Source organism: Bombina bombina, chromosome 5 (assembly GCF_027579735.1).
Source record: "Bombina bombina isolate aBomBom1 chromosome 5, aBomBom1.pri, whole genome shotgun sequence".
In the NCBI taxonomy this organism is placed as follows: Eukaryota; Metazoa; Chordata; class Amphibia; order Anura; family Bombinatoridae; genus Bombina; species Bombina bombina.
This window is the reverse complement of record NC_069503.1, coordinates 40,444,611-40,463,587: the sequence shown is the minus strand read 5'-3', so window position 1 is coordinate 40,463,587 and position 18,977 is coordinate 40,444,611. Positions and strand designations below refer to the sequence as shown.

General features: G+C 37.9%; 1 protein-coding gene across 1 annotated transcript in view; it reads right to left on the bottom strand.

The window, feature by feature from the left end:
- Positions 1–16,873, bottom strand: part of LOC128661268 (zinc finger protein 407-like) — a 207,112-nt gene extending 190,239 nt beyond the window's left edge. The window contains 4 exon segments of the mRNA XM_053715541.1: positions 10,688–10,825; positions 10,827–10,941; positions 10,943–12,131; positions 16,344–16,873. Of these exon segments, the coding sequence (XP_053571516.1) occupies positions 10,688–10,825; positions 10,827–10,941; positions 10,943–12,131; positions 16,344–16,362 (1,461 nt within the window). The 5' untranslated portion in view covers positions 16,363–16,873.
- Positions 16,874–18,977: the final 2,104 nt, after the last annotated feature.

Below are 18,977 nucleotides of genomic sequence, written 5' to 3'. Positions count from 1 at the left end.
AGTCTTAGACTCTGCCTCAAAAGCATCTGGGGTGTCCCAGGGTATGGGGCCTAACCTGTCAGGCAAGGTCGGGGTAGGTCTTACCTGTGTCTCCCGCACTGGTGAGAGCTCTCGCTCCGTCCGGGCTTGGGCCCGTGTAGTCACTGGGTCCGCCTCGTTGTTGCATACTGGAGCATAGGCAGAAGTCATGGGGCCCAAATCGTTGCCCAGTAGTACTTCGGCAGGTAAATTATCCATTAGGCCCACGTTCACAGCCCCCTTTCCCGCTCCCCAATCAAGATGCACTTTAGCTGTTGGAATTTTGTACACATCCCCCCCCGCCACTCTAACGGCCACAGTCTGTCCGGATCGCTTGTGCTCTGGCACCAAATGACTCTGTACCAGCGTGATAGTAGCCCCTGTGTCTCGCAATCCCTCGGTAGATCGCCCCTCGAGCCATACCCTCTGCCGATGGTGCTGGCGGTTATCTGAGGCAGCATATACAGGGTCTGCCTCGTGAAGCGGCCCCACATATCCCTCCATAGGGGCCTCTTGGTTAACACAGAGGGCCCGGGCCGGACGATAGGACCCAGAGGGGTAATTGTAATTCCTGGGTGTCTGGTGCGTATTAAGGGGGCAGCTAGCCATGAAATGCCCTGGTTGCTTGCATCGGTGGCAAGTCGGTCTGGGACGCTCAGAGCTGTTATTGGGTGGTCCTGAGTGTCGGACGGGCCCTGTGGGCACTGGGGCTCGAAATTCAGCACGAGGGGGTGCACGGTAAACCTCTCTGGGTTCGACCCGTGCTGGAGCTCGGTAGTTCATGGGTTCGTGAAGACGGGAGTCATAATGTTCATCGGCCAATTTGGCTGCTTCTTCTAAGGTAGAAGGCCGCCTGTCTAGCAGCCATTCCTTCCCTTGCTGTTCCATGCCATTATAAAAATGTTCTAAGAGAAACAATTGTAAAATTTCCTCACCAGTCACCGCTTTACTTCCGCTCAGCCAGTGATTTGCCGCTCTCCGCATTTGGTGCGCCCATTCCATATGGGTATCGTTAGGCTTCTTTTTCATGCCCCGAAACTGTCGGCGATATGTGTCCGGAGTTACAGCGTATCGTCGCAACAGTGTCTCCTTAACTAGCTCATACTGTGTCACTTCCTCAGCACCCAGAGTACGAAAGGCTTCCAGGGCTCGCCCGGATAGTTTCCCAGACAATATCGTGGGCCACTCTCTGTTGGGAATCTGGTGCAGGGCACATTGCCTTTCGAAGTCCGACAAATATTCATCAATCCCTGTCTCGCTCTCTAGGAAGGGTCGAAATGCTGCATAGGGTATCTTGGGCCTCCCAGCATTTTCGACAGGGATGATTACCTGCGGGGCTTCAGCATTGCGGTGTGCATTCGCTAGGTTGAGTTCGTGGGCTCGAGTCTCTCGTATATCCTCATCCGCCTCCGCCATCAACTGCTGTACCAATTCCATGGAGGGGTTCGGCCCGTATAATGAGAGCCTTTCCCGAACAATCCTGGTTTTTTCGTCACTAATCGTGGTCGGTGTTTCCGCCATTGTGAAGCTCTGATCCAGTTCGGTCAATTCTGTGATCAGCTCTCTCCTCGGCCGGTTGCTGGCGTACCCCCCTCTGCTTTCAAGTAAATCCTTTAGGGTTGTACGCTTCAATTTTTCGTAAGCGCTCTCCATCCGTTCTGTACCTCTCCTAGGAAATCCAGGAAAATCCCGCCGCTGCCGCCAAATGTTACGGTTACCCTTAGTCTCGCTGAGAGATGGACCGCTTAGTAGCCTGGATCCCTATTGCTAAAGAGGGGAGAAGCTGCTTTCCATAGTATTCTATATGAGTCTCGCAAATATAGAATAATCTCCCTTAGCTGCAGTACAGCTAGGATACCCTTCTGCCCACAAAAACGAGTCAACGCTGCGATTGAGGGTCAAACAAGAACTCAGGACTGGGATGCCCAGCCTGCTTTTTATTAAGGTTACATGCACACAGGGCACTCCCAGGGGGAGAGGGGGGGAAGCACAAAATCCCCCATCACACATTTAGATAGAGAGCACTGTCCTTTGACAGGCCACAATAGGATTACAGTACTTAAGATAACAAGTTTACAAGTTCATCTTATCAATTAGCAGTCTGGCTCCGGAGGTGATTAGACAATGGGATTGGTTATCTCTAAACTTAGAGCTGAAGCCAGCAAATGTGTATTTAGGCAATAGTTTCTAAAAGCTGAAAAAAGTTAACTCTTTATGAAATGATACTTGTTACGGTTTTCTTGGAGCCCTTCTTAGGCGCTGGCTTGCTGGTTCAGGCATTGCTGCTGGGAAATAAGCTCTTCACAACAAAATAACTAATGCTTCTGTAACACTGTTGATTTTCCTTTACTGGGATTGTTGTTACTTTGCGTTTTTTCTCTTTTCAGTGACTCTGTGGATTTTATGTTCTCCCTTATCTACGGACCAGGTCATCTGTTGTTTCTCCATTCCTGGGTATCGCTGTTCCATTTTGGTCTAGGATGGATATTTTGGAGTTTGTTTTCTTCATGATTGGTTCCGCTGTCTTATGATCAAAGAAAAGAGGAAGTGCTGGACTTGTTCATTACAGTTTATTAGACTGCTGTGTGCTGATTGGTGCAGTCTTGTTACTATGCTATTATTATTTTTTTCTCTGTATGTTTTCTTTGCTGCTGTTTGGATTCAGTAAAGATTTGATGCAAAATATTCGCCTCCTGTCTTTAATAAAATCAAGATTATTTATTCACCATAGGCTATAATAATCTGAATTGTGCACTATGGTGGCGCCTTCTTTCTTATCATTTATATCTGCAGATCTTAACATCTTGGGAGTCCAACAAGAAATTTGAAGAAGCAGCTTGCCATCAGTTCCTGATTTCAGAACTTGGATTTTGGACTAATAGAACTGTCCTATTCACTCTCTTCACTTACTATACAGTGGTGTGGTTTGTTTTCCAATATCTTTAATTTTATTGTATTTTTTTGATACAGTATATCCTCTTCACTTATATGTATTGGTATTTACCGCTTATCTAGGATATCATTATTCGAATAATTTATGTGATTTTTTTGATTTTAGATTAGTATTTTTGTTAATGGCGCACTGATTTATATATGTTATTCTTATATAATATCAGCCTCCTATGTTTACTCTTTAACAAAGGATACCAAAAGAACAAAGCAAATTAAATAATAGAAGGGAATTGGAAAGTTAGGTAAAATTGCTGAATTATCAGCGTTTAAAGGATTACTTTCTGTTATAATTTTTAAGCTAAACAACTAACATATTAAAGTTAATAAACATTAATTAAAACCTACTGACCTATATTTTCTCCAAAACAAAGTTTCATAACGTTCTAAAAGTTATTTATTTTATTCACCGATAATGTCACGTTATCCTGCCCACTATTTTCAGCACTGCGTGTTCAAAATACTTAAAATAATAACTTTGTGTTTAAAGCGCCATTTTGAAACCTAGGTATTGTAAACGGATTGGTACAGAGCAAAGGATACCCACGGAGTGGGTTTGGAAAACAATTAAATTTGCAGACAAGATTTCTGATATACGGTAGAGATATGTTAATTAAATGCTATTGATAAAAAGCGTATTTGGGGTAGTTAGTTAGTAACAGGCATAGAAAATATTTACTTACAGTGGCCCTTTCACTTTCACTGTCAGATTTGGCTTCTGTCTTTGATGATGTTTTCCTAATTATTCTGTGATATTGTGTTTTTAGGTGAAATAATTTTTATTGCAAAACATAGAAAAAAATATATCACACCTTGTTCAATTTACATACAGTTAACATCATCTCATATCCTTTTCGCTAAAGGTCCATCATTTAAGAGTCTATGATAGATGTTATGATTGCACATTCGAAGTTTGAAGGTAGCAAGGTCTGCCAATGAAGTAGCTGACAGGTTGTTATGTAGACCAGTAAATTCTAATAGTTTGTGTGATTTAACATACATTCATTGGTAACAACAAGGATTCGGGAATGTAACAGATCAATATCAGAAGATATGTAATTTTTCGTGGCATCCCCTTACTCTCCCTGTTGCTTTATCCTGTTTTCTTAAAACTTTTCCTCTTATCCCACCCGCTCATTAAACTGCAACAATAAACAAATAACTCCCCCCTCTTCCCTCACTCAATGTATCATCAAACATCAACTTGCCTGTTCAACTATATCATCTGCCGCCGATCCGGGGAGAAAGCCCCGCCTCCTCTGGTTGGTTATAGTCGTCAACAGTCATTTATCAATTGTCGTCTCTTAACCCTCTATGTAGTTTCTGTCTTGCCCCAGTTCTATGTACCCATCCTCCCGAGCTGTATCTGGTTAGTGTCCGCTTAAAATCCAGTAATTCCAGATCTTTAAAAATTGTTCATGATTGGCTTGTATAAATGAGGCTGATTCAGATAGTTTGTGTATTGTCTTGATTTTTTCCATAACCTCTCCCCATGAGGGTACCCCTACCTTCCAGTAACGTGCCACGCATATCCTAGTAGCTGTGCATAAAATGTGTATGAATGTGTTCGTGGCTGAGTTGAAGGGTTTAATACATTCATTTAACAAAGCTTGAGTCGCAGTTAGGGTGATGCTTTCCAAAAGCACCTCACTCAGCAACTTAGACAATTTAGCCCACAATTTTTGTACCTGAGGACATTCCCACCACATGTGGATGTATGTTCCCATCTCCTTACAGCCTCTATAACAATTTTTATTGCCCGTTTGAGTGAAATGTGATGTAATCATTGGAGTAAGATACCACCTAAAAACAGTCTTAATGCAGTTCTCTTTCAAATCTGCACTGATCATACCCCTGCCTGAACCTTTGAAGATTACTTCCCATTCCTCTTTAGAATATGTTATATTAATATCTCTCTCCCACTTTTCCATTAGAAGAGATTTAGATCTATGCTTGGCTGCCTGTAAAGTTATGTATAGGGTAGAGATCAATCCTTTATGACGAGAATCAGTGCTTCAGAGTTTTTCTAGTGTTGTTAATTGTTGTCTGGGGTGTTGGGGTAAAACCCCAGTTATAGTAGATGCAATCTGTAGGTATAGGAACCAATGTAATTTATCTGGCAATATTTTTTCTTGTATCTGTTGGTGAGTCGCTAGTTTCCCTTTGTGGAGAAAATCTGCTAGTCTATAGAGCCCCTTGTTTGCCCATTTATCAATCAGTCTTTGAAAATCTGGGCCCATCAATGTCCTTAATGGCCTCACTAATGAGTCAGATGGTAAGAGCTGTAGGTTAGAAGATATCGAATGCCACATAGTCATCATTTCCCCTGTTATTTTCGAAGCCTTGGTTAGTTTAAGTATATCTTTCGGGTGTTCCCATAATATATCCTCTGAGTGGTTGTATCCTGCCATTAAAGTTTCCAACCTCAGATATTGTGTTTTTAATTATACAAAAAAACACAAAATACTGGTCTGGATTACAATCACTTTTTATTTGCATGAAAAACCATTGTATATAATTATATAGTAAACAGCAGCATTACATGATATATGCACACAATGGTATAAATATACCTAACACTTGTGCTCTTGGTACAAAGGGATTTATCAGACATATAATGTTCCCTTTATATATACAGTATGTGCTATTATCAGTTCTTGTGGCTTCTAACTAACATGAAAACATCTAACAGACATAATATCAATAAATAAAGAGAGAAACGCTCAACCTGGGAACGAACAATAGCATAATAGCTTGTTCTATGGCTAGTTACCACACAAGAAGCATCCTCTTTTTGCTCAACATGTGCCTTTCACAGAGAAGAACTTTCCTGAAGCATATCAGTCTGATCCTGACTTCACAGTACAGTCCAGCCCCAAAATACCAGGCAATCCCTCTCTGAACGAGAGAAACAGCAAAACCCCAGACGTACATTTCGGCCTATTGTGGGCCTTGTCAGTGAGGTGCAGCCATAACCCTCTAGGTACACTGAGCAACGGGTCCACGTCTGAATTCCTGCATCACACTTTTATTATTAAATTTATCTTTTTATTTGATTCCAATACAACCAACACAAAAAAGAAAACAACCAGAAGGAGAAAATACAGATAAAAAACAACACATGGTCCACTGTAGGCCGGCTGCCTGGCAATAAAACAATATACAATATACAGATTATCAAAAAAAAGAAAAAATCCTACCAAAACATTTGTTACATCACAAAAAATTTAACTTAGAGTTGTTACTTTATTGGACTTACATTTGTATGTAACATTTGCATATATTCTTATATTACTTTTTCTTGATTAACTAATCTACGTTCTAGGTTGCATTGGATTCCCCAGTTTGAACCACACCTTAAAAGAAATAGCAACAACAACAAAAAAAGCACCCTCTCTCTCGCTCCTCTCCCTCCACTCCTGTGTTTGCATTCCTCGAAGCCCCATGGCTTATATCAAAATTAGGAAATTCATTTCTTGCAATTGCATTAATTATTATCTGATTCTCTTAGATGATAGAGCACTCTAATTTGTTCCTCTTCAGATAATGCCTGAATAAACTTTTTCCATTTACTAATAAAACGCTTAACCTGGGTTTCTGAATCAACCGACGTATCATATTGTTCCACTATCAGTTGTCGTTTAAGCTTATTGATACATTCCGTCAGGTTGGGGCCTTTTTTTGCTTTCCATTGCTTCAGAATTAATGATCTCCCAATCAATATAACTGTATTTACAAATGTAAAATGAACCTGATGTCCGGGTGTTTTATACATAAAGACAATATCCTCCTCTCTATCCAGCTTGATCTCTTCTTGATTCATTTTATTTAACCAATAATTCATTTTGCACCAAAATGTATTAATTTTTGGACAGCTCCACATACAATGGTCTAAACCTGCCAATGGCCTACTACATTTATTGATTGCCGATTTATCCCATTTTGCTTTCATTGCTGGCGTGATATAAGCTTTATTCACTAATTTAATATGCGATTCTCTCCAGGTGACTGATAGCGTCGCTCTTTCCACCAGATCAAAACTTTTTTGCAGTCTCCCTACTGATTGATTCCAGCTAGACGCTAATGCTCCTATTCTTGTCACCTCTTGAAACTTTTGAATTGTTTTATAAAAAAAAGAGATGGAGTGGTTACCTTGTTTATAAAGGTTTATTACTGAATTTAAATTTCCCCATTTATCCTCTATATCATCTGTATTTATTCCATCCAATAAATGTCTTATTTGCAGATACGCAGAAAATTCTTGATTGGGAATTCCAAATTCATTTTTTAAATCCTGAAAAGTAATACAGCCTTTGGTTTCATTATCTCTTAATTGATATACGTATATTAAGCCCTTAGCTTCCCAGTTCTTAAATGCTTTAAAATCTAATGCCGGTATAAAGTCTGGATTTCCCCTTATAGTCAAGTATTTTGAATATCTTTGATTAATTTTTAATATTTGGTTCCAATAATAATCAATTATTAATTGTAACTTCCTCAGATTAGTTGTTGAACTCCTATTAGGCATAAAGCCCACTTGGTCTCTGTGTATTAAAGAACCCATCACTTTCTTCAATCTCTGTGCAATAACACTCATAAATATTGTATAGTTATTATTTAATAATGAGATGGGTCTGTATGATCCCATCTCTTCTGGATCCTTCTCTTTTTTAAGAACTAATGAAATTAATGATGCTGTAAAGTATTTAGAGTGCATTTCATTCTTTATAAATATCATGTTGAAAAGTCTTTCCAATGTAGGGGTTATTTCTTCACTTATTATATATAATTCTATTGGTAACTGGTTAGGACCTGGTGATTTATTTGTTGCTGTTCTATTGGTTTTTTTTTTATTTCTTCTTGCGTTACTGGTTTGTTTAATTCTTCTAATCCTTCGTTATATATCACCGGCAGTCTAATTTTATCCCAGAATTCTAATTTATCTTCATAGTTAATGCTATCAGCAGTATAGAACTTTTTAAAATGCTCATGTATGCTTCTATTTATTTCTTCCATTTTTGTCAATCTCCCTTTTCCCCCTTTGATTGCTTCTATAGCACGTTTTTTCTTCTTTAATTTAACCAAATTTGCTAAAAAATTCCTGCTCTTCCACTATATCTGTAGAAGAACGCTCTTGTTCTAAGTTCTTCTTGTCTTAATTTTTGGATGAGAAAAATTTCCCTTATCTGTTTGGCTTTTATATATTTGTCCCATAGGTCTCTAGAGGTGTCGCTTAAATAAGCATTATAACAATTTCGAACTTGTGCTGCTAGTTGGAGGTCCTTCTATTGTGCAATTCTTTTATTTTTGACTAAATATGCCTATACTTCCCCTCTAATAACAGCTTTAAACGCCTCCCATAATATTTCAAGTTTGTTTTCATATTTTTTATTAAAATAGCAGTAATCATTCCATTTTCTTTTAATCCATCCCCTGAATTTTACACTAGAACAGAGATATGTTGGGAAAAATAATTTTGCAGGATCTCTTTTAAATTTGGCAAACTGAAATTTAAGGGAGATGATGGCATGATCAGATATTATAATGTCATTAATATCCACCAGAATATCAGTACCCAGAAGATTTTCAGATATATTAAAAAAGTGTCTATTCTAGACATAGTTTTATGGCTATATGATATGCACGTAAAACATTGTGTGTCTGGGTTTTGTATCCTCCAGATATCTTTAAGTCTTACATTTTTACATAAATCCTTTAAGATTTTAGCTTCTGATGTTTTTAGCCTATCTAGCGTCGGATACATTACCATATTTAAGTCTCCTGCCAAGATTATATTCTCAGTATTAAAATTCATTAATTTGACTCGTATTTCGTTCCAAAAAACTTTATCTAGTTTATTAGGGTCATAGATATTGCATAATATTAAAATTCTTTCTTTTATTTTAATCTGCAAGATTATAAATCTTCCTTCTGTGTCTAATTCTTTTGTTATAATTTTATATTCCAGAGCTTTATTGAGTAGTATTGCCACTCCCTTTTTCCTAGCCGCACATGGTGTTGCAACTACCTCTCCCACCCATCCTGTTTTGAGTTTATTGATCTCTTGTTCTTTGAGATGTGTTTCTTGTAGCATTGCTATATATATAGCTTGTTTTTTTAATTGTTTAAGAATATTTTTCCTTTTCCACAGTGACGTGATCCCCCCTACATTCCATGATACAAATTTAATTTGTTCACTCATTTTAAATTATTTCTATTCACTCTACAAACACAATTTCTAGTCACAAAATGGTGCCCAAAGATACCTTTATGACAAGAAGAGGCAGGAGAACGAGAGAAAGAAAGAAAGAGAAAGAAAGAAAGAGAGAAAGAGAGAAAGAAAGAAAAAAGAAACCCCCCCTCCTAAAACCAGTTACCAAACTCCCGCATCACACTTAGGGAGACTTCCCCGAGTGTAATAATTTGCATAAATAAAAAGAAAGAAGCGCTCAACCTGGGAACGAACAATAGCATAATAGCTTGTTCTATGGCTAGTTACCACCCAAGAAGCAGCCTCTTTTTGAGCGAAAATAGGCTGCTTCTAGGGTGGTAACTAGCCATAGAACAGGCTATTATGCTATTGTTCATTCCCAGGTTGAGCGCATCTCTTTTTATTTATGCAAATTATGACATTTATGGAAGTCTCCCTAAGTGTTCTGCGGGAATCCAGACGTGGACTCGTTTCTCAGTGTGCCTAGAGGGATATGGCTGCTCCTCACTGATGAGGCCAAATTGTACGCCTGGGGTTTTACTGTTTCTCTCGTTCAGAGAGGGATTGCCTGGTATTTTGGGGCTGGACTGTACTGTTAAGTCAGGATCAGACTGATATGCTTCAGGAAAGTTCTTCTCTGTGAAAGGCACATGTTGAGCAAAAAGTGGATGCTTCTTGGGTGGTAACTAGCCATAGAACAAGCTATTATGCTATTGTTCATTCCCAGGTTGAGCGCTTCTCTCTTTTTATTTAGACATAATATCAAGTTACAGAACATGACATACATATTACATAACCAGTATACATGTAGGTTATAGTTGCCATTTAAATTAAACTGATTATGATCACGTATGTACCGGAAACTGATATTGTGTCTCATGAAATAAAATCAGTTTCTCCTCAGTAATTCCTCTAGTATATAACATGTACAATTGTACAATGCTAAGCATCTATTGCTATAAGAAAAGGTTTATCCACATGATGTGCACATTAAATATATCTCCCAGATGTCAATCATTTGAGACTGATGTTCTTGTTGATATAATTATCTAACACTTTATTCATATAAAGACTCCTTTATTCTGTAAATGTAATTATTTTCTCCCCTATGTAAATCAAATGTACAACTCCTAACACTGACATATTAATAAACAACACTGGGGGTGCTTTGGTGGTGAATGGTTGTGTAAACTGGTCAGTATGAGGACAGATCTGTATATTCCTGTGTGGTGTTTGGATTCTATCACATTGAAATGAGAGAAACTGAGGTGCACATATATAGAGGAACAAAGGACAGCAGAAGAGCGCTTCCAATCTGGGGTTTTTATAACTGGGATTAAGAAAGTATTATTTACAATAGGATCCTTTTTGATGCTTCTATTTAGAAAGTGTGTCCTCATTAGGATAATTATAAAAAAGGTTTGCTCACTGTAAAATATATAAAGTTTATTTGTGTGTAAATATTTGGTGTTTTGTGATACCTGATTAAAATAAAAAAAAAAATTCCACTTTCCAAATATGTGAAATGTTTCTTCCCTTGTATATCCTTTCATGACTTTTAAGATAACTCTTATGTGTAAAACATTTCCCACACTCTGTACATGAGAAAGACTTTTCTCCTGTTTGACTAGTTTCATGCTTTTTCAGATGACTTTTTTTCTGTAAAACATTTCCCACACTCTGTACATGTGAAAGGCTTTTCCCCTGTGTGAATCCTTTCATGAATTTTCAGTTCACTCTTATGTATACAACTTTTTCCACACTCTACATGTGAAAAGGTTTTTTTTCCCTGTGTGACTCCTTTCATGCCTTTTCAGATTACTTTTTTCTGTAAAACTATTTCCACACTCTGTACATGTGAACGGCTTTGCTCCTGTGTGAATCCTTTCATGACTTTTCAGATTACTTTTTACTGTAAAACTTTTTCCACAATCTGTACATGTGAACGGCTTTTCTCCTGTGTGAATCCTTTCGTGACTTTTCAGATTACTTTTTTCTGTAAAACTTTTTCCACACTCTGTACATTTGAACGGCTTTTCTCCTGTGTGACTCCTTTCATGCTTTTTCAGATTACTTTTTTCTGTAAAACATTTCCCACACTCTGTACATGTGAACAGCTTTTCTCCTGTGTGACTCCTTTCATGAGTTTTCAGACTACTTTTTTCTGTAAAACATTTTCCACACTCTGTACATGTGAATGGCATTTCTCCTGTGTGAATCCTTTCATGAGTTTTCAGATGACTCTGTACTGTAAAACATTTTCCACACTCTGTACATGTGAACGGCTTTTCTCCTGTGTGACTCCTTTCATGAATTTTCAGATTACGTTTTCCTGTAAAACATTTTCCACACTCTGTACATCTGAAAGGCTTTTCCCCTGTGTGAATCCTTTCATGAGTTTTCAGATTACTCTTATGTGTAAAACATTTTCCACACTCTGTACATGTGAACGGCTTTTCTCCTGTGTGACTCCTTTCATGAATTTTCAGATTACGTTTTTCTGTAAAACACTTGCCGCACTCAGTACATGTGTGTGGTTTCTCACCTGTGTGAATTTTGTGGTGTTCTAGTAGCTGAGACTTCCATCTAAAGCTTTTCTCACATTCTGTAGATTTGAAAGGTTTCTCCTTTGCATGAATCATTTGGTTAGACTGAAGACTTTTCCCTTCTTTAATATGTTTTGAAAACCCAGTAAATGTGTGTGGTTTATCCTCTGGGATAATCATTTCACTAGTTAAGGCATAAATGTTGTCCTCTTGTTTGATGACTAAATTACTCTCTGTACATAATGATTGCTGCCCAGTTCCTGCCAATTCACCATCGTCTGTTAATATCTTTTGTGATATCCCCAATGTTTGTGAATAGTCATTGGTGTCTAAGACTATTTGAGTTTGTGGAATCATTCTTATGCTTTCTGTAGTGAAGGAGGGATATGAACTATTCACGTGTTTGTCTACATAAAAAGAAATGGAATAAAGAAAAATAAGACTTTATTCATTATAATATAATCCATCTCAATAAAAAAAAACATTTTTTATACTCAAAAATGCCTTCTGTTTTGTTTTTTGTTTTTTTAAATTTCTTTTTATCGAACAAAGTTGGTGATACAAATAAACCCATTCCATTGGGTGTTGATACATTCAAAGTGATAAACAGTTTTATTTTTTTTCCCCTCTATTTCGTCCCCCCTCCCCCTATGCCCTCTCAGATGTGTAATACTAATTAGTTGAGTTTTTTTTTTTTGCATTGGACTATCCTGTCCAATAGTGATTCTGTTGCCGGGATCACAAAAAAAAAAAAGATTAGGGAACATGAAGATACAGATTTTCCTCTCCTCAACCCCTCGACCCCCCCCCCCGCCCATCTAGTCTATATAGAAGCTATCCCATCCAATCCTAATCTCTATACACCAAGGACCATTCACCTCTCAAATGGGCATTTAGCATGTATTCTGTTTGTAAGAAGGGGAGCAGTATCTGTTTTTGCTTTTGTGTATCTAGAGTTTTTATATAGCATTCCCATTTTTTAAGAAATGTCAATGAACGTTGTATTGTGTCCAATTGAGCATCGTATTGCTCAATGAGTAGATGTATCCACAATTTATGAATAAGATGTTTTACCATAGGGCATTTCCTCTCTATCCACAGAGACAGAACACAGTTTCTGGCTAGTAGGAAGATTAAAGGTAGAATAGGACAGAGTCTATTAAGACTAATATCCCAGTTTAAAAAACAAATCATCTCTAGTCCAATAGTGAGTTTGAGCTTAAAGGTTGTTAATAGCCAGTATTGTAACCTGCCCCAGAAATTCTTAATGCGAGGACAGTTATAGAAATAATGGTATAAATCTGGGGCATGTATTAAGCATTTAACACACTGGTTATCAATCGACGAGTTCCAATGTGAGATACGTTTAGGAGTAAGATAGTCTTGATTCAGCATACGAACCTGAGATTCTCTCAGTTGCGAGGATAGGGTAGCTTTTTTAGTCTTTTCTAGACTTGTTTTAAGAATTAGAGTAGTTATATTTCCGCACTTTTAAATGCGGCATGTATGGGCACAAAGGGTGAGGGAGACCAAAAGTTTTTATTTTTGTCTTTAAGGTTGTTAATATAGTGCCTTGCCTGTAGGTAGGCGAAAAAGTGGGTATGAGGTATATTAAATTGTTTATTTAATTCCTGGAAAGATTTCACTGTGTGAGTGGACTGATCCAGGAGGCAACCGACCACATTTATCCCCTTGGTCTCCCATACTCGAAAAGGCAAGGATTCTGTGCCTGTGGGGAAATCAAAATTTCCTATTAAGGATATGTATTTAGGATCAGGTTGGGAAATGCTCAAATGTTTAAGAGATAGCTTCCAGACTCGCAGTGGGTCATTATATAAGATATTGTTTTTAACCACTAGGGGTAGTTTACTCTTATCCGTGTAGGGGAGAAAAGATATGTTAATATCCCCCAGAGCGGCTTGTTCTAAGTCTTTATGATAAAAATGTGCAGTATCCAGCTGCCAGTCAAGTACCAGTCTTAAAAGAAGTGCCCAGTTATAGAATCTAAAGTCTGGTAGTCCCAGTCCGCCATCAGAGTATGGAAGACAAAGTTTTCCCACTGCTATATGTGGTTTTTTATTTTTCCAGAGAAAGCGTTTAATAGCTTGATTAAGTAATATGAGATCTTCTCTGTTCAATAAAAAAAGGTAACATGGATAAGGTGTATAAGATTTGTGGTAGTATAACCATTTTAATTAAGTTAATACGACCTGATAGAGATAATGGTAGCAGAGACCAGCTATCAAGCTGCTGGGAACTTTGTATGCATTGTCTGGTAATATTAAGCTGGTAAATAAGATTAGGGTTCCGATGAAGGAGAATACCTAAGTAAGTTAGAGATGAGGTGACCTCTTTAAAGGGATATATTGTTCTACTGTATGACCACTTTCTTAACCATAATATTTCAGATTTTGATATGTTTATTTTGTAACCTGAAAAGGTGCCAAACTCTTCTATAATATTAAGAATTTTCGGAATAGAGTTTGCCGGATCATTTACGAAAAGTAGCATATCGTCTGCATAGAGTGCTAGGTGATGATAAGAGTCTTTAATATTGATTCCTTCATATGTTTGGTGTAGCTTATGAGCCAAAGGCACCTGAAAAAAAACCGTTAGCCATTATTCGTGCCTTTGGTGCAGTGTACATATTAGAAACTGCCTGTAAGAAAGGGCCCTGTATATTGAAAAGTCTCATGGTCTTCAGAAGATGCTGCCATTCAACACGAACGAAGGCCTTCTCTGCATCCAAGGATAGCAGGAAGGCCTCCTTTCCCTGCGTATTTGAATCATTTCTACTAGCCCAGTAGTGATTAATTATGTGTAGAACTCTACGTAGATTCACAACCGAAGATCTGCCTGTGACAAAACCCGTCTGATCTGCGTGTAAGATATCTGGCAGGAGTGGTTGTAACCTAGAGGCTAATATTTTCGTATATATATTTTGTAGTCTGAGTTAAGAAGTGATATCGGTCGATACGCTTCAGTCAGTGTATGATCCTTATTTTTTTTAGGAATAAGAGTGATATTAGCTAGTGAGAAAAATACCGAGGGGGTAACCTTTTCTATGAAGTATGTGTTGAACAATTTCAGTAAGATTTCGGATAGCTGTGATTGTAAGATCTTATAAAATTCGATTGGAAGGCCGTCAGGCCCAGGAGTTTTCCCCAATGCGAGGGAAGATATTGTATTATTTAATTCTTCTATAGTGATGGGAGCATTTAAGTTAGATAATTGTTCTTGTGATAGTTGAGGTAATTTAATATTTTCCCAGAAAGGTACCTTACTGGTATGCTCAATATCTACCTGTCTAGTATATAATTGCTTATAATAATCTTCGAAGCAGGTAAGAATATCCTGGGTTTTTGTAAAGGTTTTCCCTCTATAAGAGCAATATTTTTTTTTATGGATCTTTTATTTACTAGAGAGGCCATGAGCTTACCTGCCTTATTTCCATAGCGTAGATATATGGAGTTTCTCTTAAGGAGTCCCTGAGCTGCCTGACGTTTCACAAATGTATCTAAGGATATCTTAGCTTCTATATAGAGATTAATGTGAGGTCTAGATTTAGTTTCACAAAACTTCTGGTATGCGTGCGTTATCTCTTTACTCAAAGCAATAAATCTTTTTTGTGCTTTCCGGTGGACATGTGCTACATAGGAAACTATGTTACCTGTTAACACCGCTTTGGCAGTCTCCCAGAACAGCTCTGGGGATGAGCTATGTTCTTTATTATCAGTGATAAAATCCGTCCAGGCATGCAAAAGGAATTCACGAAACGCATCAGATCTATATAAATGTACGGGAAATCTTAATGTGTTTCTATTCGAGATTGGGCCATCATAGGCAAGAGCAAGTTCAACCGGCGCATGGTCTGATAGAAAAACATTATGTATTTTATCTGAGTATACGTTAGGAATCAGAGCGTCAGAAATTAAAAATAAATCTATGCGTGAGCTTGAGGCCTTCGCCTTTGATACACACGTAAAATCCCTATCAGTAGGATGTCTTAATCTCCAAATATCGCTGACCAATAGATCAGAGAAGAGCCTGGAAAAAACAGATTTTTCAAATTTACCTGTAGAGCTACTGCCCTTTTTTTTGGAGCCTCCAGGACCTGACATCCTATCACACAGTGGATTTGGATTTTATACTCAAAAATGCCTTCTGTTTTGTATTATTAAATGTATTTACATGTAAATCACAAATTAAAAAAGGATGACATAGAATGTAAACATTACTACATCATAGTAAACTAAATGACTGAGTTATGGGTGTTACACACATGGGAACAAGGTAGGCATAAGTGTAGTTATGGATGTTCTATGAGCGAAGTCAGGACGGGGGAAGGTGTAGTTGCAGGTGTTCTGAGTAATGAACCAGGTCAGGGGGTGAAGTTAGGCAGTTGTTGGACATGGTCTGTCTAAAAGGACAGAGGGGGGGGGGGGGAGTAGTATTTTTTACCATCCCCCTCAGCTCAATGGGGGTTGCTCCTTCTTTATAACAGTCACTGACACAAATGTACTTAAAAGATGCAGATATAAATATAATAGTTTATATTTGTTTAATGAGTCATCTATTTTCCCAGTAATTAAAGTCAGTATAATAGCTATTTTACTCACCTAACACATATGAGTTCATGCTGATAACAGGCTCCAATGTCTGTGCTCAGGAAGAAGGTTCCCTTATTCACTCCAGTTACATCAATACCTGATACCTCTCAGTGCTCTGGCCGTGTCTGTAAAAAGTATAGTAAATGGTTTAGACAGATAATAATAAATAATGGTTCTTATTAACTGTACGTATGGTATCATTAAAGGCACACATAACAATTCATGTGATACAGATCAGCTGCTTAGGTTATTACATATGTGCTATTGATTCAGCACAAGCATTTAGTACAGTTAGCTCTGTGGGTGTTATAATTACATTGCAAGTGATACAGATCAGCTGTTTAGGTTATTACATATGTGCTATTGATTCAGCACAAGCATTTAGTACAGTTAGCTCTGTGAGTGTTATAATTACATTGCATGTGATACAGATCAGCTGTTTAGGTTATTACATATGTGCTATTGATTCAGCACAAGCATTTAGTACAGTTAGCTCTGTGGGTGTTATAATTACCCTTAAATATGAATCTTCCCAGATCTACACAACATAATGGTAGAAAATCTATTTAAGTGGGGCCATATCACAACTTTACAAATATATTATAATCTTTGTTTTCTATCATTTATATGAAACAAGATTTTCTCCTGAAAGAAATGTTTAAAATCAGTTGTTTAAATATAAGTTAAATTGGATACAGCAGTATTGGTATTATACTTCCTACTAATTCTCACTGTCAGACATTTTGTCATGTGCTCCACCCCCAGTCCTTTAACTTCTCTTGGTCAATACTGAGTTGTCTTAAATCCCTTGGCAAGATAGGCACTAAAATGTTCATTTCAATTGTTATCTTGGATAAAGTTAAGAAAAGAAAGATTTTTTGTTTACAAGGAGTGATAATATACAGGGAGTGCAGAATTATTAGGCAAGTTGTATTTTTGAGGATTAATTTTATTATTGAACAACAACCATGTTCTCAATGAACCCAAAAAACTCATTAATATCAAAGCTAAATAGTTTTGGAAGTAGTTTTTAGTTTGTTTTTAGTTATAGCTATTTTAGGGGGATATCTGTGTGTGCAGGTGACTATTACTGTGCATAATTATTAGGCAACTTAACAAAAAACAAATATATACCCATTTCAATTATTTATTTTTACCAATGAAACCAATATAACATCTCAACATTCACAAATATACATTTCTGACATTCAAAAACAAAACAAAAACAAATCAGTGACCAATATAGCCACCTTTCTTTGCAAGGACACTCAAAAGCCTGCCATCCATGGATTCTGTCAGTGTTTTGATCTGTTCACCATCAACATTGCGTGCAGCAGCAACCACAGCCTCCCAGACACTGTTCAGAGAGGTGTACTGTTTTCCCTCCTTGTAAATCTCACATTTGATGGACCTCAGGTTCTCAATGGGGTTCAGATCAGGTGAACAAGGAGGCCATGTCATTAGATTTTCTTCTTTTATACCCTTTCTTGCCAGCCACGCTGTGGAGTACTTGGACGCGTGTGATGGAGCATTGTCCTGCATGAAAATCATGTTTTTCTTGAAGGATGCAGACTTCTTCCTGTACCACTGCTTGAAGAAGGGGTCTTCCAGAAACTGGCAGTAGGACTGGGAGTTGAGCTTGACTCCATCCTCAACCCGAAAAGGCCCCACAAGCTCATCTTTGATGATACCAGCCCAAACCAGTACTCCACCTCCACCTTGCTGGCGTCTGAGTCGCACTGGAGATCTCTGCCCTTTACCAATCCAGCCACGGGCCCATCCATCTGGCCCATCAAGACTCACTCTCATTTCATCAGTCCATAAAACCTTAGAAAAATCAGTCTTGAGCTATTTCTTGGCCCAGTCTTGACATTTCAGCTTGTGTGTCTTGTTCAGTGGTGGTCGTCTTTCAGCCTTTCTTACCTTGGCCATGTCTCTGAGTATTGCACACCTTGTGCTTTTGGGCACTCCAGTGATGTTGCAGCTCTGAAATATGGCCAAACTGGTGGCAAGTGGCATCTTGGCAGATGCACGCTTGACTTTTCTCAGTTCATGGGCAGTTATTTTGCGCTTTGGTTTTTCCACACGCTTCTTGCGACCCTGTTGACTATTTGATTGTTCGATGATCACGCTTCAGAAGCTTTGCAATTTTAAGAGTGCTGCATCCCTCTGCAAGATATCTCACTATTTTTGACTTTTCTGAGCCTGTCAAGTCCTTCTTTTGACCCATTTTTCCAAAGGAAAGGAAGTTGCCTAATAATTATGCACACCTGATATAGGGTGTTGATGTCATTAGACCACACCCCTTCTCATTACAGAGATGCACATCACCTAATATGCTTAATTGGTAGTAAGCTTTCGAGCCTATACAGCTTGGAGTAAGACAACATGCAAAAAGAGGATGATGTGGTCAAAATACTCATTTGCCTAATAATTCTGCACTCCCTGTAATGAGATATGTTCTTTTGGCAAATTCAGTCCATTTAAAAGAACCATAACATATAGAATTACAAAATCAACAAATGCATGATAAAAATACAATGCAATAAAACCTACTTCTCTTTTTAAAGTCATAGTAGATTGTTTTCTGATAAATGTAGTTTTGCACCTGTACCATGTGACAGCTATCAGCCAATAACAGAC